Source organism: Oncorhynchus nerka, linkage group LG7 (assembly GCF_034236695.1).
Source record: "Oncorhynchus nerka isolate Pitt River linkage group LG7, Oner_Uvic_2.0, whole genome shotgun sequence".
Taxonomy (NCBI): Eukaryota; Metazoa; Chordata; class Actinopteri; order Salmoniformes; family Salmonidae; genus Oncorhynchus; species Oncorhynchus nerka.
The window spans coordinates 17,271,009-17,293,038 of NC_088402.1; the positions used below are offsets into that span (position 1 = coordinate 17,271,009).

General features: G+C 44.6%; 1 protein-coding gene across 1 annotated transcript in view; it reads right to left on the minus strand.

The window, feature by feature from the left end:
* LOC115119918 (procollagen, type IX, alpha 2) overlaps positions 1–22,030 on the minus strand; it is a 37,519-nt gene that overhangs the window by 14,771 nt on the left and 718 nt on the right. Inside the window, exons 2-21 of the mRNA XM_029648815.2 lie at positions 20,937–21,011; positions 19,182–19,217; positions 19,031–19,093; positions 18,235–18,288; positions 17,405–17,440; positions 15,451–15,474; positions 13,756–13,809; positions 13,573–13,626; positions 12,547–12,597; positions 11,738–11,794; positions 11,510–11,563; positions 9,928–9,981; positions 9,695–9,748; positions 7,744–7,797; positions 7,601–7,654; positions 7,433–7,486; positions 6,295–6,348; positions 5,737–5,790; positions 4,749–4,793; positions 2,514–2,567 (exon numbers count right to left, since the gene is read on the minus strand). Of these exons, the coding sequence (XP_029504675.1) occupies positions 2,514–2,567; positions 4,749–4,793; positions 5,737–5,790; positions 6,295–6,348; positions 7,433–7,486; positions 7,601–7,654; positions 7,744–7,797; positions 9,695–9,748; positions 9,928–9,981; positions 11,510–11,563; positions 11,738–11,794; positions 12,547–12,597; positions 13,573–13,626; positions 13,756–13,809; positions 15,451–15,474; positions 17,405–17,440; positions 18,235–18,288; positions 19,031–19,093; positions 19,182–19,217; positions 20,937–21,011 (1,035 nt within the window). The remainder of the gene's footprint in view (positions 1–2,513; positions 2,568–4,748; positions 4,794–5,736; positions 5,791–6,294; positions 6,349–7,432; positions 7,487–7,600; positions 7,655–7,743; positions 7,798–9,694; positions 9,749–9,927; positions 9,982–11,509; positions 11,564–11,737; positions 11,795–12,546; positions 12,598–13,572; positions 13,627–13,755; positions 13,810–15,450; positions 15,475–17,404; positions 17,441–18,234; positions 18,289–19,030; positions 19,094–19,181; positions 19,218–20,936; positions 21,012–22,030) is intronic.

The window sequence follows — 22,030 nt, forward strand, 5'->3', positions numbered from 1 at the left end:
AAACACAAACACACCCCACAGAGCCCCAGAACAGCAACACAATTAGACCCAAGCAAATCATGAGAAACCAAAAGCGAATTACTTGACACATTGGAAAGAATTCTCCCCAAAAAACAGAGCAAACTAGAATGCTATTTGGCCCTAAACAGAGAACACAGTGGCAGAATACCTGACCACAGTGACTGACCCAACCTTAAGGAAAGCTTTGACTATGTACAGACTCAGTGTCACGCTCGCTGTCTTCAAACTCCCTGTCATAAATTAGCCAAGTCTCAGCGTGCCTGTAATTCCACATCTTTAATTGGAGTGAAACTTTCACAAAAAACAGGTAAACAGAAACCGAACGTGACGCAACCGTGGCGCACACTAACACTCACAGAAAATAAATAATTACCCACAAACACAGGTGGGAAAAAGGCTGCCTAAGTATGATTCCCAATCAGAGACAACGATAGACAGCTGCCTCTGATTGGGAATCACACCCGGCCAACAAAGAAACAGACAAACAAGAATGCCCACCCAAATCACACCCTGACCTAACCAAATAGAGAAGTAAAAAGGCTCTCTAAGGTCAGGGCATGACAATCAGTGAGCATAGCCTTGCTATTGAGAAAGGCCGCGGGGGGAAGACCTGGCTCTCCAGAGAAGACAGGCTATGTTCACACTGCCCAAAAAATGAGGTGGAAACTGAGCTGCACTTCCTAACCTCCTGACAAATTAGTGGCCATATTAGAGACACATATTTCCCTCAGATTACACAGATCCACAAAGCAACACATCTGCCACGCTGATCCTCAACACTGGAGCTCCCCAGGGGTGCGTACTCAGTCCCCTCTTGTACTCTCTGTTCACCAACGACTGCATGGCCAGGCATGACTCCAACACCATCATTAAGTTTGCAGACGACACAACAGTGGTTGGCCTGATCACCGACAACGACGAGACTGCCTATAGGGAGAAGGTCAGAGACCTGGCCGGGTGATGCCAGAGTAACAACGTATCCAAGACAAAGGAGATGATTGTGGACTACAGGAAAAGGAGGACCGAGCACGTCCCCATTCTCATCGACAGGGCTGTAGTGGAGCAGGTTGAGAGCTTCAAGTTCCTTGGTGTCTACATCAACAACAAACTAGAACGGTCCAAACACACAAATACAGTCGTGAAGAGCCTATTCCCCCTCAGGAAACTAAAAAGATTTGGCATGGGTCCTGTGATCCTCAAAACATTCTACAGCTGCAACATCGAGAGCATGGTTGCATCACTGCCTGGTATGGCAATTGCTCGGCCTCCAACCGCACTACAGAGGGTAGTGGGTACGGCCCAGTACATCACTGGTGCTAAGTTGCCTGCCATCCAGGACCTCTACACCAGGCGGTGTCAGAGGAAGGCCCTACAAATTGTCAAGACCACCGCCACCCCAGTCATAGACTGTTCTCTCTACTACCGCTTGGCAAGCAGTACTGGAGTGCCAAGTCTAGGACAAAAAGGCTTCTCAACAGTTTTTACCCCCAAGCCATAAGACTCCTGGACAGGTAATCAAATGGCTACCCGGACTATTTGCGTTGTGTGCCCCCCAACCCCTCTTTTTACGCTCTGCTGCTACTCTCTGTTAATCATATATGCATAGTCACTTTAACTATACATTAATGTACATACTACCTCAATTGGGCCGACCAACCAGGGCTCCCGCACAGTGGCTAACCGGGCTATCTGCATGGTGTCCCACCACCCACCAACCCCTCTTTTACGCTACTGCTACTCTCTGTTCATCATATATGCATAGTCACTTTAACCATATCTACATGTACATACTACATCAATCAGCCTGACTAACCGGTGTCTGTATGTAGCCTCTCTACTTTTATAGCCTCTCTACTGTATATAGCCTGTCTTTTTACTGTTGTTTTATTTCTTTACTTACCTATTGTTCACCTAAAACCTTTTTGCACTATTGGTTAGAGCCTGTAAGTAAGCATTTCACTCTAAGGTCTACACCTGTTGTATTCGGCGCACGTGACAAATACACTTTGATTTGATTTGAATTGAAAACAAACGCAATTTTGATTAACTCCCATCTCTACTGGGTGAAATCCCACAGTGTGACATCACAGCAGCAAGAGTTGTGACCTGTTGCCACAAGAAAAGGGCAACCAGTGAAGAACAAACACCATTGTCAATACAACCCATATTGATTCTTATTTATTTTCTCTTTTGTACTCTAACCATTTACACATCGTTACAACACTGTATATAGGCATAATATGACATTTGAAATGTCTTCATTATTTTAGAACTTCTGTGAATCTAAAGTTTACCGTTCATTTTTATTGTTTATTTCACTTTTGTTTATTATCTACTTCAGTTGCTTTGGCAATGTTAACATATGTTTACCATGCAAATAAAGCCCCTTGAATTGATTTGAGTTGAGAGAGAGGTTAACAACAGTCACAATAACAATCTGTAGTCTGGTGTGTGGAAAACGAACATACACTACATATGGGCAGGTGGCCTACCTGAGGTCCTGGGGCACCAGACATTCCAACATGACCTCTGGGACCAGGCTCTCCCTGAAAGGAAACAGAACATGAAGTTGTCTTTTTTCAACCTTTATTTAACTAGGCAAGTCAACTAGGAACAGACTCTTATTTTCAATGATAGCCTAGGAACAGTTGGTTAACTGCCTTGTTCAGGGGCAGAGCAACAGATGTTTACCTTGTCAGCTCAGGGATTCAATCTTGCAACCTTTCGGTTACAAGTCCAACGCTCTAACCACTAGGCTACCTGCCGCCCCTCTAACCACTAGGTTACCTGCCGCCCCTCTAACCACTAGGCTACCTGCCGCCCCTCTAACCACTAGGCTACCTGCCGCCCCTCTAACCACTAGGCTACCTGCCGCCCCTCTAACCACTAGGTTACCTGCCGCCCCTCTAACCACTAGGCTACCTGCCGCCCCTCTAACCACTAGGCTAACCACTGGATACCTGCCCCCCTCTAACCACTAGGATACCTGCCGCCCCTCTAACCACTAGGTTACCTGCCGCCCTCTAACCACTAGGCCACCTGCCCCTCTAACCACTAGGATACCTGCCGCCCCTCTAACCACTAGGTTACCTGCCGCCCCTCTAACCACTAGGCTACCTGCCGCCCCTCTAACCACTAGGTTACCTGCCGCCCCTCTAACCACTAGGCTACCTGCCGTCCCTCTAACCACTAGGCTACCTGCCGCCCCTCTAACCACTAGGCTACCTGCCGCCCCTCTAACCACTAGGCTACCTGCCGCCCCTCTAACCACTAGGTTACCTGCCGCCCCTCTAACCACTAGGTTACCTGCCGCCCCTCTAACCACTAGGCTACCTGCCGCCCCTCTAACCACTAGGCTACCTGCCGCCCCTCTAACCACTAGGCTACCTGCCGCCCCTCTAACCACTAGGCTACCTGCCGCCCCTCTAACCACTAGGTTACCTGCCGCCCCTCTAACCTCTAGGTTACCTGCCGCCCCTCTAACCACTAGGCTACCTGCCGCCCCTCTAACCACTAGGCTACCTGCCTCCCCTCTAACCACTAGCCCCTCTAACCACTAGGCTACCTGCCGCCCCTCTAACCACTAGGTTACCTGCCGCCCCTCTAACCACTAGGCTACCTGCCGCCCCTCTAACCACTAGGCTACCTGCCGCCCCTCTAACCACTAGGCTACCTGCCGCCCCTCTAACCACAAGGCTACCTGGCTACCTGCCGCCCTCTAACCACTAGGTTACCTGCCGCCCCTCTAACCACTAGGTTACCTGCCGCCCCTCTAACCACTAGGCTACCTGCCGCCCCTCTAACCACTAGGTTACCTGCCGCCCCTCTAACCACTAGGCTACCTGCCGCCCTCTAACCACTAGGCTACCTGCCGCCCCTCTAACCACTAGGTTACCTGCCGCCCCTCTAACCACTAGGTTACCTGCCGCCCCCACTAGGCTACCTGCCGCCCTCTAACCACTAGGTTACCTGCCGCCCCTCTAACCACTAGGCTACCTGCCCCCTCTAACCACTAGGTTACCCCTCTAACCACTAGGCTACCCTGCCGCCCCTCTAACCACTAGGCTACCTGCCGCCCCTCTAACCACTAGGCTACCCTGCCGCCCCTCTAACCACTAGGCTACCTGCCGCCCCTCTAACCACTAGGCTACCTGCCGCCCCTCTAACCACTAGGCTACCTGCCGCCCCTCTAACCACTAGGCTACCTGCCGCCCCTCTAACCACTAAGCTACCTGCCGCCCCTCTAACCACTAGGTTACCTGCCGCCCCTCTAACCACTAGGCTACCTGCCGCCCCTCTAACCACTAAGCTACCTGCCGCCCCTCTAACCACTAGGCTACCTGCCGCCCCTCTAACCACTAGGCTACCTGCCGCCCCTCTAACCACTAGGCTACCTGCCGCCCCTCTAACCACTAGGCTACCTGCCGCCCCCACTCTAACCACTAGGCTACCTGCCGCCCCTCTAACCACTAGGCTACCTGCCGCCCCTCTAACCACTAGGCTACCTGCCGCCCCTCTAACCACTAAGCTACCTGCCGCCCCTCTAACCACTAAGCCCCTCTAACCACTAAGCTACCTGCCGCCCCTCTAACCACTAGGCTACCTGCCGTTATCAGTTGAGGGAGTAGCTTCCTTTGTCTTAGTTTGTGTTTTAGTTTGTATTGTTCTGTATTATTGTGCTGAAGCAGTAGGACAACAAAACAGGGGGGAGACGGTCACAGCCTTACCTTGCCTCCAGGTCCACCCTTGGTTCCGGGGCTTCCAGGCAAACCCTATGAGTGAGACAAGGCCAAAGAGTAGGTCAATGGTCAAATAAAGAACTTCTAAGTGACCCCTTATTCTATGTTTCTACTTTACAGGTGACTGCCTCGTTAACTCACTCATCTGCGTTCACAGGGAGCACCTGGTCTGCCTGGAGACAATGGACAATGTGGTACAAAGGTAAGAGTCACTGCTGTGTGTGTGTGTGTGTGTGTGTGTGTGTGTGTGTGTGTGTGTGTGTGTGTGTGTGTGTGTGTGTGTGTGTGTGTGTGTGTGTGTGTGTGTGTGTGTGTGTGTGGCTAAGTAGGTGATAAACTAAATGCCAGTGTTAAAAGTGTGGCTGTGTTAATGTCACACTTTGATAGTGTGTATCATTGAAATCCCACTCTCATTACCTTTCTATCTCTCTCACACACACCACACAGACACCACACAAACACACACACACACACACTTGTTATAAGGAATCGCCCACTTGTAGAGAGAAGCAGCAATTTCAAGGTGGTTTAAATTCCAAAATGGCTTGAGTCTAAGAGTCAAGCTGGACACTTGCCCAGAAAACACACACACACACACACTGGACACACACACACACACATAATTCACAGCAAAACGTTGTTCTTTCTGTTTTTTGGGGTTCTTTGCAGGTGGGGGGGGTGATTTATGGTGGTGAGAAGACCCTTTGCGTGTTCTGGGTGACAATGAGGGTTTAGAGCTTGTTTACATGGACTAACTGAGGTTAATCTCTCTCTCTCTCTCTCTCTCTCTCTCTCTCTCTCTCTCTCTCTCTCTCTCTCTCTCTCACATAATCATAAATAATGATGTGATAATTATAGTGGATATTAGATGGTGGTCTCTCTCTCTCTTTCTCTCACAAACACATCGCAATGTACACACACTCACACACGCACACACACGCGTACACATACAGTTGATACTAAATGTGTTACTAACTGCTGTTCCCTGGTGACCGGGACCACCAGGCCTCCCAGCCTGCCCTGGGGCACCCTGTAGAGAAGAAGAAGAAGAGACTCATCATTATCATCACTATCATCATAACTATCATCAACACCACCATCATCATCATCAAGATTACCATCACTATCATCAACAGTATCATCATCACTACCATCAACAGCATCAGCATCATCATCATCATCATAATCATCATCACCACTATCATCATCATCACTATCATAAATATCATCAACACCACCATCATCACAATCATAATCATCATCAGGATTACCATCACTATCATCAACATCATCACCATCATAATCATTATCACCACTATCATCGCTATCATCATCATCATCATCATCACTATCATCATTATCATTATCACCACCATCGTCATTATCATCAACATCATCCTCATCATTATCATCATCACTATGATAAACATCATTATCATCATCCTCATTATCATCATCACCATCACCATCATCACCAATAATCCAGGTAGGATACAGGGACAGGTGCATAGATGAAATATACACCAGGCCTTACCTTGATTCCAGGGATGCCAGGAGTGCCATCCTTTCCGTCGATACCAGGCAGACCCTGAAACACCAGACATGAGTTAACATGATACTGTATGGCTAACCATATCTCCAACACTGGTATTACTACACAGTAGATATGTGTGTTTTATTGTAATACTAGCAGATACCAGACCATAGTGTGAACAGCAGACTGTGTTATATTGTAGTAATAGCAGATACCAGACCATAGTGTGAACAGCAGACTGTGTTATATTGTAGTAATAGCAGATACCAGAACATAGTGTGAACTGCAGACTATGTTATATTGTAGTAATAGCAGATACCAGACCATAGTGTGAACAGCAGACTATGTTATATTGTAGTAATAACAGATACCAGCACATAGTGTGAACAGCAGACTGTGTTATATTGTAGTACTAGAAGATACCAGAACATAGTGTGAACAGCAGACTGTGTTATATTGTAGTAACAGAAGATACCAGAACATAGTGTGAACAGCAGACTGTGTTATATTGTAGTAATAGCAGATACCAGAACATAGTGTGAACAGCAGACTATGTTATATTGTAGTAATAGCAGATACCAGACCATAGTGTGAACAGCAGACTATGTTATATTGTAGTAATAGCAGATACCAGAACATAGTGTGAACAGCAGACTGTGTTATATTGTAGTAATATCAGACAACAGAACATAGTGTGAACAGCAGACTGTGTTATATTGTAGTAACAGAAGATACCAGAACATAGTGTGAACAGCAGACTGTGTTATGTTGTAGTAACAGAAGATACCAGACCATAGTGTGAACAGCAGACTGTGTTATGTTGTAGTAACAGAAGATACCAGAACATAGTGTGAACAGCAGACTGTGTTATGTTGTAGTAACAGAAGATACCAGAACATAGTGTGAACAGCAGACTGTGTTATATTGTAGTAATAGCAGATACCAGACCATAGTGTGAACAGCAGACTGTGTTATATTGTAGTAATAGCAGATACCAGACCATAGTGTGAACAGCAGACTGTTATATTGTAGTAATAGCAGATACCAGACCATAGTGTGAACAGCAGACTGTGTTATATTGTAGTAACAGAAGATACCAGACCATAGTGTGATTATAGAGGTGTGTTTGTTCACTCACATTCTCTCCCTTCTTGCCAACAGCTCCTTGTGGGCCCTTGATACCTCGACCACCCTGTAAGAAACATCATTATCTTCATCAACAACACCTCTATCATAATCATCATAATCCGTGTGATTAAGTTAGACACTGATGAGAAGATGGATAGCTGTTAGGTAAGATACTCACTAAATCTCCTTTCTCCCCAGCCTCTCCAGGTGGTCCCTGAGGTCCCTCCTCACCCTACAGAGGAGAGACAAACACTTCTGATCAGATTGATCAATTAGACCCATCAACTCACAATGTCAAATATCAGTCTCCTGGATACTTACTGGCGGTCCAGGTTGGCCAACTGGTCCATTGATGCCCTTGTAACCACGAGGGCCCTGTGAGAGATAGGAAATGAGAATTAGTCACTTCCTGCTCATTAGCATTTCAGAAAGTAGATGAAAGGCAACCCCCCCCTTGGGTTGTGCCGTGGCGGAGATCTTTGTGGGCTATACTCGGCCTTGTCTCAGGATGGTAAGTTGGTGGTTGAAGATATCCCTCTAGTGGTGTGGGGGCTGTGCTTTGGCAAAGTGGGTGGGGTTATATCCTTCCTGTTTGGCACTGTCCGGGGGTGTCCTCGGATGGGGCCACAGTGTCTCCTGACCCCTTCTGTCTCAGCTTCCAGTATTTATGCTGCAGTAGTTTATGTGTCGGGGGGCTAGGGTCAGTTTGTTATATCTGGAGTACTTCTCCTGTCCTATTCGGTGTCCTGTGTGAATTTAAGTGTGCTCTCTCTAATTCTCTCTTTCTCTCTTTCTTTCTCTCTCTCGGAGGACCTGAGCCCTAGGACCATGCCTCAGGACTACCTGACATGATGACTCCTTGCTGTCCCCAGTCCACCTGGCCGTGCTGCTGCTCCAGTTTCAACTGTTCTGCCTTATTATTATTGGGCCATGCTGGTCATTTATGAACATTTGAACATCTTGGCCATGTTCTGTTATAATCTCCACCCGGCACAGCCAGAAGAGGACTGGCCACCCCACATAGCCTGGTTCCTCTCTAGGTTTCTTCCTAGGTTTTGGCCTTTCTATGGAGTTTTTCCTAGCCACCGTGCTTCTACACCTGCATTGCTTGCTGTTTGGGGTTTTAGGATGGGTTTCTGTAAAGCACTTTGAGATATCAGCTGATGTACAAAGGGCTATATAAATACATTTGATTTGATTTGATGGTAATAAATGGCTAGTCACTTGTGTGTGTCTACTCTTACAAGAATCTCTGAAGTCACAATACAGCCTACATAGTTCCACAGGGTTTGGTAAGCTGTGTCTGAAGGTAGACTGTGTCTCAAGGTAGACTGTGTTCTGAAGGTAGACTGTGTCTGAAGGTAGACTGTGTCTCAAGGTAGACTGTGTCTCAAGGTAGACTGTGTTCTGAAGGTAGACTGTGTCTCAAGGTAGACTGTGTTCTGAAGGTAGACTGTGTCTGAAGGTAGACTGTGTCTCAAGGTAGACTGTGTTCTGAAGGTAGACTGTGTCTGAAGGTAGACTGTGTCTGAAGGTAGACTGTGTCTGAAGGTAGACTGTGTCTCAAGGTAGACTGTGTCTGAAGGTAGAATGTGTTCTGAAGGTAGACTGTGTCTCAAGGTAGACTGTGTTCTGAAGGTAGACTGTGCCTGAAGGTAGACTGTGTCTGAAGGTAGACTGTGTTCTGAAGGTAGACTGTGTTCTGAAGGTAGACTATGTCGGAAAGGTAGTCTATGTCTATCTTTCAGAAGAAGATTGTGGTACTTTAGCAAGTGTAACACATCTTCAGAAGTTGTTGTTCTTTGATTTATTATAATTTCCTTCAGTGTCTATGGGGCATGCTAACGAGCGCAAAGATCCTAACCACTGTGATAAAAGGATGATTTGCACTTAGCGCTACACACCAATAGCCAGGCATTCTGCTTGGCACCTAGCCTGGGCGCTAACTTGACTAACACAGCTAATGCTAATGCTAAGATGGATGGCCTTCCTGGATCATTAACTACAGATGGAGGAATAGTGGTCCCAGACAACCCTTTCTCATTAGAGAATGCAAGAGAGAGAGAGAGAGAGAGAGAGAGAGCACATGAGAGAGAGACAGGGAGGGATTGAGTGGGATTGAGTGAGAGAAAAGAGATTTTGGATTCTTTCCAAATGTCCCCTTAGAAGGTAACAGGTAATGTTTATAGTGCAGATAGAAAGAAACCAGGGGAGGGGATGTGGTGGATGGAGAGGGTGGTAAAGGAGGTAGAGAGGTGTGTTGTAACTTTACCGCCTCTGCCTTGGGGCCCATCATTCCTGGGTAACCCCTCAATCCCATAGGACCCTATGAGATGGAGAGAAAGCGAGAGTTGAAATAAAGGACGTTCTGTCAACGTTGCACAAGTAAAAACGACTTAACATCTGTATTTTATTCTCACAACATTCTAACAACATATGTGCTCTGACCATATTGCTGTACTATAATGTATACATAACATTGTTAACATAGATAAAGGTCATTACCGGGGGTCCTGGGATTCCCTGCTCACCAGAGATGCCGACCTCTCCCTTCGTACCCTGAGAGAAAGAGAGAGAGAGAGAGAGAGAGAGAGAGAGAGACAGACAGACAGACAGACAGACAGACAGACAGACAGACAGACAGACAGACAGACAGACACAGACAGACAGACAGACAGACAGACAGACAGACAGACAGACAGACAGACAGACAGACAGACAGACAGACAGACAGACAGACAGACAGACAGAAATAAATTAAAGTGTGACAATAACATTTCATGCATGTATCTTCCGTGAGCTGTAACTTCTGCTACTACAGTACATAACTCCTCAGTAAATAACAGCCAACTGAAGCCAGTAGAATAAAGTGTTCTCTGTGTGATACCAGGGAGTGTTCTCTGTATGATGGACAGGGAGTGTTCTCTGTATGATGGACAGGGAGTCTACTCTGTGTGATACCAGGGAGTGTTCTCTGTGTGATACCAGGGAGTGTTCTCTGTATGATGACCAGGGAGTGTTCTCTGTATGATGACCAGGGAGTGTACTCTGTATGATGGCCAGGGAGTGTTCTCTGTATGATGGCCAGGGAGTGTACTCTGTATGATGGCCAGGGAGTGTTCTCTGTATGATGGACAGGGAGTGTTCTCTGTATGATGGCCAGGGAGTCTACTCTATGTGATACCAGGGAGTGTTCTCTGTGTGATACCAGGGAGTGTTTTCTGTGTGATGGCCAGGAAGTTTACTCTGTATGAAGACCAGGGAGTGTTCTCTGTGTGATACCAGGGAGTGTTCTCTGTGTGATGACCAGGGAGTGTACTCTGTATGATGACCAGGGAGTGTACTCTGTATGATGACCAGGGAGTGTACTCTGTATGATGGCCAGGGAGTGTTCTCTGTATGATGGCCAGGGAGTGTTCTCTGTATGATGGCCAGGGTGTGTTCTCTGTATGATGGCCAGGGAGTGTTCTCTGTATGATGGCCAGGGTGTGTTCTCTGTATGATGGCCAGGGAGTGTACTCTGTGTGATGGCCGGGGAGTGTTCTCTGTGTGATGGCCAGGGAGTGTCTCTATCTAACTGAGCTGTGATCAGCATAGCCAGACTGAGACAGACAGCCAGACAGACAGTCAGTCAGACAGGCAGAGTGCAGATCAGGTGCTAAACCTTCCTGGCTGAAAGAGTGTCTCAGGTACTACTGGGGCTCATTAGTTATGCTTAATGCTTCAGGCCGAGTCGGCCACTCTAACACCTACTCTCTTATCCACTCCACATGTACCTGGCTCTCAACCATCCCTTTCATCTGGACTCGCTGCGTGATGCCTGGCTGCCCGGCCCAGGCCTGACTAATCACACCCAAATTAGTGCCAGTCGTGCCTCATTAGCGCTAAGCCTGCTTCATCTACTGGTCATGTGTGTGTGTTTTATTGGAAGCATGAAAAAGACTGCTTTTCACACCCCTGAAGTATTGTAAGATATTGTTTTCAAATATAAATGGTTCAGATAGATCCCGGATTAAAACACAGATAGACTGAAACATAAAGAAACAGACAGTCAGCCGGTCAGATAGACAGACTATTTAGGACTCACCAGTTTCCCAATGCTGCCAGGCTCTCCCAGCACACCAGCACGACCTTTGTGTCCCTAGAACAGAACAGTTAGTTTACAGATATAACAATCAATCAATCATGAACTATTTATTCAGTTGATAAATTACATCTCCACCGACAGGAATACTGTACACAGATGACAGAATAACCTTATTTCAGGTCTTGATGGGTAAATATCTAGTTTTTCTCATGATGAGGACTCACATACCTTGACCCCCTGCAGTCCCTGGGGACCCTTAGGTCCTGCTGGGCAGTTGATTGGACACTATAGAGAGAGAGGGGTGAGAGAGAGAGAGAGAGAGAGAGAGAGAGAGAGAGAGGATGAAGGGTTGAGGGGGGAAGGAGAGTGAGAAGAACACCAAAGTAAAATTCAAAGTATAATTGAGTCTGTTTCTCAGCCAAAAGCAAAAAAAGTGGCCAATTGATCAGTGTGCTGACTTTCTTTTTCTATGGGTGTCAAATCCCCAGCAGGGCATGACATTATGAGGGACTTGGATTAAGGAGAAAACTAAGGGAGGGATGAAAGAGGGACATGAATGAAGGGAGAGAGGGGATCGAAGGAGGACTGGGAATCCTCTTTTGGTGTTAGATGAAAGGAGAGAGAGGGATGAGAGCAAGAGTGTAAACCGTCTCAGTGACAAAGCCCCTATCTCTAATGAGAGATAGGGAGGAGAACAGAGGAGTGGAATTTATCTCCCCTCTGTTGGGCACTCAGCATAGGACTTGACTTAGGACTTGTACCGATAGGGGTTTAGTGACAGCGTACCGGAAAGTTCTGTGTCTATATATCACAAGCTACAACCAGATTGCCAGGAGCTCTAGGTTTGAGGATGGATCCTATAGGCTTTGGGCTAGGAGTTACTGCTTTGTAAGGCTTAATTAGGGTCAACTGTAAGGTATTAAGCCAGGGGAAAGGAGCTATCCAAGGGGCAAGGCCAGAAGGCTGCAATAGACTAGAACAGGTACAAAGAGAAGAGATAAACGATGAGGATGGGTGGAGGTGTGGAGGGATCTTACCTGGAAGTCTGCACTGCCCTCCTCTCCTCCCAAGAACTTCCCCGGAGGACCCTGGAGACAGATTGAGAAGGGGGAGAAAGAAAGAAAGAACATTTAATAAAGAAAGAAAGAAAGAAAGAAAATGAAAAAAGAAAGAAAGAAAGAAAGAAATTTTAAAAGAAAGAAAGAAAGAAAATGTAAAAAAGAAAGAAAGAAAGAAAGAAAATTTTAAAAAGAAAGAAAGAAAGAATATTTAAAAAAGAAAGAAAGAAAGAAAGAAAGAAAGAAAGAAAGAAAGAAAGAAAGAAAGAAAGAAAGAAAGAAAGAAAGAAAGGGGAAGGAAAACAGATACAGATAGTCTGTTTAACCCAATTTGTAAGTCGCTCTGGATAAGAGCGTCTGCTAAATGACTTAAATGTAAATGTAAATGTAACACAGTGCTGGGGCAGCTGTTCTGAGTGTGTGTATACTGAATTAGAGTAAAGCATGCCTCCCTGGGCTGAGGTATGCAGGGAGCAGTGAGATGAGACAGGGGAGACAGATCTAATGGGAATGTATTTACTCTGCAACACCGGTAAACCAAAACAAATAGACTCCCCATGGCTGGGAGCATCACTCTATGAGGCTGCTCCCCACCTGATATCCCTCATGGAGAGAGATACTGTATACCTTGTAGAATAGACTGGGGAGCTAAGATACACACACTGCACAATGTAGAGTTGATGTTGCATTGAGCTGCTCTGCTACACTGAGAATGTGGCGGTCATCTGGACTGGGATTACTGGGTTATTGCTGGAACACTGGTTTCTTGCTTGCAACTAAACGTTGTTATTTTGCGTTAAGTTACTGGTTTCTTACTACATTTTCCTGGTTTCTTGGTGATTTTAAGTAGCTGGTTTCTAGTGCTAGGTGTGTCCTTGATGGTTTTTACTAATACTAGATGTTTGTTTACTGGGTTATTGCTGGTTTTAGGTGTGTACTTACTGGTATTTACTAATTCTAAGTGTTTATTTACTGGTTTCTTGCTGGTTCTAGATGTAAACATACTGGTTTTCCTGGGGGTCCTGGAATTCCTGGAGGTCCAGGTTCTCCCAATATGCCCTGAGAGAAGAGGGAGGAAAACGAGGGTGGGAATTAGATGAGAGATAAAGAGTATCTACATTACATAACGTGTGCTATCAGACATAAGACAACAACGGTCTTCTTCAACAACAATGGTGAGGGTCTTACCGTAGGTCCAGTCTGTCCAATCTCACCGGGAAGGCCGATTGGGCCTGGGGCTCCCTAGAGAGAGAGAGAGAGGGAGAGAGAGAGAGAGAGAAAGAGAGAGAGAGAGAGAGAGAGAGAGAGAGAGAGAGAGAGAGAGAGAGAGAGAGAGAGAGAGAGAGAGAGAGAGAGAGAGAGAGAGAGAGAGAGAGAGCACAGATTATTTCAGTCCTGGACCCTGACAGTAAATCTCAGTAAGACAAAAATAACAGTTCCAAAAAAGGTCCAGTCGCCAGGACCACGAAAACAAATTCCATCTAGACACTGTTGCCCTAGATCACAAACTATACATACCTTGGCCTAAACATCAGCGCCACAGGTAACTTTCACAAAGCTGTGAACGATCTGAGAATCAAGGCAAGAAGGGCATTCTATGCCATCAAAAGGAACATAAAATTCAACATACCAATTAGGATCTGGCTAAAAATACTTGAATCAGTTATAGAACCCAATTGCCCTTTATGGTTGTGAGGTCTGGGGTCCGCTCACCAACCAAGACTTCACAAAATGGGACAAACACCAAATTGAGACTCTGCAGGCAGAATTCTGCAAAAATATCCTCAGTGTACAACGTAGAACAAATGATCAAAATCCTTTAAAATTCTACAACCATCTAAAAATAAGTGATTCCCAAACCTTCCATAACAAAGCCATCACCTAAAGAGAAATGAACATGGAGAAGAGCCGACTAAGCAAGCTGGTCGTGGGGCTCTGTTCACAAACACACCCAGGACAGCAGAATACCTGACCACTGTGACTGACCAAAACTTAAGGAAAGCTTTGACTATGTACAGACTCAGTGAGCATAGCCTTGCTATTGAGAAAGGCCACAGTAGCCAGACATGGCTCTTAAGAGAAGACAGGCTATGTGCACACTGCCCACAAAATGAAGTGGAAACTGAGCTGCATTTCCTAACCTCATGCCCAATGTATGACCATATTAGAGAAACATATTTCCCTCAGATTACACAGATCCACAAAGAATTCGAAAACAAATCCAATTTTGATAAACTCCCATATCTACTGGGTGAAATCCCACAGTGTGCCATCACAGCAGCAAGATTTGTGACCTGCTGCCACAAGAAAAGGGCAACCAGTGAAGAACAAACACCATTGTAAATACAACCCATATTTATGCTTATTTATTTTCCCTTGTGTACTTTAACCATTTGTACATTGTTACAACACTATATAATATGACATTTGTAATGTCTTTATTGTTTTGAAACTTCTGTATGTGTAATGTTTACTGTAAATTTTTATTGTTTATTTCACTTTTGTATATTATCTACCTCACTTGCTTTGGCAATGTTAACACATGTTTCCCGTGCCAATAAAGCCCATTGAATTGAATTGAGAGAGAGAGACAGACAGACAGAGACAGAGAGACAGAGAGAGACAGAGAGAGACAGAGAGAGACAGAGAGACAGAGAGATAGATAGATAGATAGATAGATAGATAGATAGATAGATAGATAGATAGATAGATAGATAGATAGATAGATAGATAGATAGATAGATAGATAGATAGATAGATAGATAGATAGAGAGGAGGATATTTATCCTTTGGGTAGAAGAGGATACACTACCAGTGTAATTCAGTTCAGAATAATATTTAGCTTATGACTTTAATTCTTTATAATCAAAAATACTGACTTACAGCCAGTCCAGGCAGTCCGGGTCCCTACAGGGAGGGAAAGGGGATTAGAGATTAGTTAAGTCTAAGTATAATCGTATAATCACAAACAAATGTGCATAATGAGTCATGTATGATTTGTTTAAACAATTATCTTCTGTTATTTCAATGAAGAGCATCTGTGTCTACGGAGGCAGAACACAATACAGACAGCAAGCATCAAGCTAACCCTGACTGAGACAATCAATGTGTGTTCAATGTGTCATAATAAGTGATGAAATATAAACAAAGAAATGAACGTAATTCAGTGATTCATCCATGCATATCACTGACTGACTCTACTCTGTCAATGTAGTTTGTCTAGGAGTCGGTCAAATATAGCTACATAACACCACCTAGTGGTATTCTGCTGTAACTACATGTAGTCTTCCTCAACCTGCGAGAAAGACTTCATTCTTAACCACAGATCTAGGATCAGATTACCCTGACTCCAAAACATTAGAAGAACAGACTGGCTGTATCAGAGTTCTTGAACCCACGATACCAACCTGGTCCTAGAGCATTTCGTATTGTTCTGTATGTAAATCCGCGACACTGCACTTAGTATGATATTTTACATTTGGTATGGTCACATAAGACAGATGGTTACTTTAAGCTAAAAGGAAAGAATGGTGGTTCGTCGAGGTGGATGGGTGGGTGTACAACGCGAACATCTTGCAACCCAAAAGTTGCGAGTTCGAATCTGATCACGGACAACTTTAGCATTTTGCGTGCTTAGTCTCCTCCTGTACTCCCTGTTCCGAACAAGTCCCCATTAACCTAGAAGGGCTGTAGTGGAGCGGGTAGAGAGTTTCAAGTTCCTTGGTGTCCAAATCACCAACAAACTATCATGGTTCACACAAAGACATTTGAGGGCAAAACAACACCTTTTCCCCTCAGGAGAATGAAAAGATTTGTCATGGGTCCCCAAATCCCCCAAAAAGTTCTACAGCTGTACCACCGGTTGCATCACCGCCTGGTATGGCGACTACTCGGTATCTGACCTTAAGGCGCTACAGAGGGTAGTGCAAACGGCCCAGTACGTCACTGGGGCCAAGCTTCCTGCCACCCAGACCCATATACTAGGCGGTGTCAGAGGAAGGCCCAAAATGTTGTCAAATACTCCAGTCACCCAAATCATAGACTGTTCTCTCTGCTTCCGCATGGCAAGCGGTACCGGAGCGCCAAGTCTACGTCCAAAATGCTACTTAACAGCTATATGCATAGTCCCTTTACCCCTACCTATATGTACAAATTACCTCAACTAGCCTGTACCCCTGCATATTGATTCAGTACTAGTGCCCCCTGTATATAGCCTCGTTATTGTTATTTTATAATGTTACTTTTATTGACTTTTAGATTTTTTAAAACTTTAGATTATTTGGTAAATATTTTCTTAACTCTTCTTGAACTGCACTGTTGGTTAAGGGCTTGTACGTAAGCATTTCACGGTAAGGTCTACAGCAGTTGTATTCGGCGCATGTGACAAATACAATTTTATTTGATTTGAGCTAATAAGCAACTTTTCAACTACTTTTTAGCTACTTTGCAACCACATAGCATGTTAGTTAATCCTTCACCTAACCCTAACCTTAACCCTTTAACCTAACTCCTACACTTGACCCTAACCCCTAACCCTAGCGAGCTAGCTAATGTTAGCCACCTAGCCGCCTAGCTAGAATTCATAACATATCATGTTATCATATAATGCAAATTTTAATTTGCAGCAATTCATACAAAGTGGGTGATGGAGAACCACTAATTAATACATACCATTCAAAGTGTAACATATAATACCAAATGCTCTGAGACCAGGTTGGGGGGAAACCCTGGGCCCTATTTATGACGGAGGATTAGTCCCTGTGGTTTTGTAGTGATCAGGTTATATGTAGTCTGTACTGAACAGTGCTCAGGTTCTGTTGAGCCTGTTAGTACTTACAGTGGGTCCAGGTTCACCACCAGGTCCAGGCTGGCCCTGTAGAAAACAACAACAACAACATGAGGGTTTATTCTCTCACAGTTCACTACAGACATCCAATGGCTGACTACTATGACCTGACATGGCCTGGTTGACAGCCTGTTTCTGCTTCGGTAACACAATGTTAGTGTTGTTAAGTTCTGAAACAGACTGGCACCTAGGCTAGTAGTCTAGCTGTCATTCCAGTTCACTTCTGGCACGTTTTCAATCAACCAGAGCAGAGCAGAGAGAGGATTCAGAAAAGGTGTCTGTGAGGAGAAGAAGGAAGGCACTTTAGACCAGTGGGCCTGAACTGGTTTTGCCTCTGGACTCAAATTGAACCAGTCTTAGTAAAATAGTCGCTTCATTTTTACCAAAATGCAACCTGGAAAACAATTTTTTGATGCTATATTGATAGTAAATGTAGCAATTATATGGCAAGGGAACAACATTCCTACCTTTTTAATTGTCAATAACTCCATATTGCTCATATTGTTGATGAAGAATGTTGGTAAGCTCACTGGTTTGAGACCACTAAATCAGCCCGATCTGCTATATAGCGCTGCTAATAACTCTACATTGAAAATACTTAGATTGAAGGAAAATAGTTCAGAGATAAAACCATTTTAAAATGTAGGTTCATTATACTTTCTACATGCTTTCTAACTGGTTTAAGTCGTTTAAGTTAAGACTAGAGTCTTTTTTCATTATAATAAAAATAAAAATAAAAAAAACGTTTCACTCAGAAACTACCGAGCCGTGACCCAAATTTGAGAATCATTGCTTTGGACTATTGAGATGCGCCATCTTACTTTAGGTCCAGGGTTCCCGATAGGGCCGCCGTCTCCCTTTGGTCCCATCAAACCCTGTAGAGGCGGATTGATGAAGAGAGAGAGCGAGGGTAGAGAAGAAACCAAAATATTCATTAGGAATTAGTCTCATACAACAAGTGCAGGTAGGGATTTCTGCGTGAGACCTAAATTCCCATTATAACAGTGGAACAGTGGTCTGATTAGATTTGACACGTCCAGATAATCAGCAGGAAAACAAATCCCTGTGGAATGTCTCTCAGCGTGTGACTCTGGGACGAGCAGATTGACTTCCTAGTCCCTTGGTTAGAGCGAAGAAGTTTCCTCAAAACAGCCACCTTCATTCATTACAACATGAAGCTCAGTCTTTCTAGCTTGTTTAAAATATATTAATGCATCAGGATTTACATCAATGCTTTTCTTTACCTGGAGGTTTCTCCAAACACACACAAACACACAAACACACAAACACACACATACACAAACACACACACACAAACACACTCGGAACTAGAAGCACAAGCATTTCGCTACACTCGCATTAACATCTGCTTATATGTATGTGACAAATAAAATTTGATTTGATTTGAAACACACACACTCTCTCTTTCTCTCCCTCTCTCTCTCTCTCTCTCTCTCTCTCTCTCTCTCTCTCTTTCTCTCTCTCTCTTTCTTTTGCTCTCTTTCTCTCTCTCTATTTTTATTTTGTTTCTCTTGTTCTTCTTCACAAACTCATCGTTTTTCAATCTCTTTTTGTAACTCTCTCACACACTCCGCATCTAATAGATAGAAGACTTACGTCGATGCCGTTCTCTCCGGGACGTCCATCTGGACCAGGCTCACCTGGGTCCCCCTTCAACCCCTACAAACAGAGATCAGGTATACACACACATCAGAGATGTTGAGTAAGGTGCATGAACACCCTTGAACATGCATACACAGTAACTTACTTGTGGGCCAGAAGGTCCAGGAGGTCCTTTTTCCCCCTGTGAAGAGAGAGGAACAAAACGAGAGACATGATGTTAACAATTTGTTCATACGTTGTATGTTAGCCACTTTTAGAAATTGATGAATGAAAATCAGTTTATGTAGAAGATGTTGAAGTCTTTGGGCTCTATTCAATCTGTATCGAAGTTCAGCATTACAGTGTGAATGAAATGTTCCTGCATTTTTTTATTTAACTAGGCAAGTCAGTTAAGAACAAATTCTTATTTACAATGACAGCCTAGGAACAGTGGGTTAACTGTCTTGTTCAGGGGCAGAACAACAGACTTTTACCTTGTCAGCTCAGGGATTTGATCTAGCAACCTTGCGGTTGCTGACCCAACACACTAGGCTACCTATGCCACTGCAGTCACAGTAAGCAATTGACCTTTACATTTCTTCAACGATACAGATTGAATAGAATCCTTGATGACAGCCCATTGTTGATCTCGAGGGATTGGTGGAACCTCCACTGACCCTACCAGAAGGCTATGGCTGCATCTCAATATTCCAGAGTTACTTCCTTGCCTAATCTCCTTTCCTCAACCAGAACAAACTTTTACTTTAAGTGCTGGACAAGTGAAATCAAATTCCTAGTAGGCAACCTCCACATGGCTGCCACCTAGCCAATGTTTCAAGTCAGGGATAAGACAGATAATGTAAGGAGAGGAGACAAGGAGAGGAGACAAGGAGAGGAAGCCACTTTAGACTATTGAGTTGCATCCTAGGTAGTGACATCAACCTTTTGCGTATTCACCAATCCAGTTCACCCCACATATCTGCAAGGGTCGGTTTGTCACACGTGGAGAGGAGGATGGGTGAAAATGTTTATTTTAAAATCCAGCCATGACTGACAGCTCATGGTTACTCCGCCCTCAAGGTGGAGTTAGAGAACTTTCCAATCATGATAGGACTAGGTAGGTAACTATAGTGGAAACTAGGTGGAGCTATTGCTGACACCTAACCCACTCAAGTCTGCAACGTAGAGTGAATAAGGGGACAGGGGAGTGAACAACTTTTGGGTATTATCTGCAGCCAGCTCCTGTGGATCAGAATTGGGTTTCACAGCACTCCCATTCCAGCCCACCCTTTGGTGACATCACATATCATAGCAGATAAATGTATGCCCCTGGGGCCCTTTCCATTCCAAGTTCCAACCCAGAAGAGGTGATCCATGTTCCCATCAAACATTAACCTGCCAGTCCATAGCCTTCCATTAGTTGGAAAGAGAATGAGCTTCTATGTCCAACTCAGCGAGGGCATTGACATATCCTAAACCATTCACGTTAACAGTATATCTATGTGGCTTTGGGGGAGAAACATCTCTCCTACTAATCGCATTGGATACAATCCTACCTTGTCACATCACATTCCTTTTGAATCGTACAGGACGAGGCTCACACATTAGGGGTTTTCCTTCTCCATTCATGGTCTAATTCTGTATTCTCAACATGTTTTCAGAACCTGGCTTTGCTTAGACTGAGAATACCTCAAAGGTATCACATTACCGTGATATTAGCACAAACCCCTCTCTTGGGATGGAGGGAAAGCTCCCGACTCAAAGACCTCTCTCACTGTGGGAAACAGAGCTCTTTTGTGCCGCTCTTTTGTGCCGCCCTCTGGTGGTACAACCGCGTTACTACCACAGCGTGCTCTGTTAGGTACAATGCCTGTCTTTGTGACAACCTGTTGGCGCTGGGTGAGGCGGAGGGGATACTCACATCAATGCCATCAGACCCGGGGGTGCCAGAGGGACCGGGCGGACCGGGATTGCCTTGAGGTCCTGGAGGACCGTTCTGGAAGAAATTAGAACAAAATGGAAGGTTTAGAAATGTGCAAATGTTTTTTAGAGAATTATTTGGGCTTAGAATGTATCACTTCTTGGCATTCATTCAATTGGATACCTGTTATTTTCATACTGGCAAATTTTGGGATTTTTGTGCCATTTTATTGTAAGCTTTTTGATAATGGAGACATGGCTAGTTTTGGAGCAGGTGCTAATTGATGAAGGAACAACAATGTGAGGCAATCACACATTATCAAGTGTCATCATACTTCAATCACACATTATCAAGTGTCATCATACTTCAATCACACTTCATGTGAATAAAATCCTATAAACAAGACCAAATCATCATAAACACAAAGTAATTGAATCACCTAGAAACATCACCCCTACCCCTCACATTTTTACATAAACCACGTAACACCAATTCAAATCCAATACCCCTGGTAGCCTATATGGAACGATTTAAAAACATCTATAAACTATCCAGAGCTCATGAGAAACAATAGGATTGATGAACGAGGTTCTCTTTCTGATATGGAAGTGAAAATCCTCCCACATCCTGTATATGTCATGAGGCTCGGAATGTTTACCAAGACCCTCTCCCATCCCATCCCCTTCTTTTGGGAACGCAGCATTTTTACATGGCTTTCAATCCGCTTCAACCAGTCACAACACAGAATCCTCATGCAGTGTAGAAATGTATTCCAGAAGTGCCAATCATTCAGAAAAAAAGGTTGGGAATTCCACACAAGGATCCTGTTTGTTCAGATAGATCCACTGGTAACTTTCTATTGGATAGCAGGTGGGTGTGATTTGATGGAGGGTATCATCAGGTCCGTCATTCCGCGTGTGGTATGTGTGTTTGAATAGTGGTAAAGAGACTGGGTGTCTTGACTGGGTGTCTTGAATACACGGCCTGTGTGTGTGTGTGTGTGTGTGTGTGTCCAGCTGAATTCCAGTTGTGAATCTATACCTCTATGGTTCTCTCCTGAATCTCCTTTTTGGCAAAACAAAAATGGTAAATCA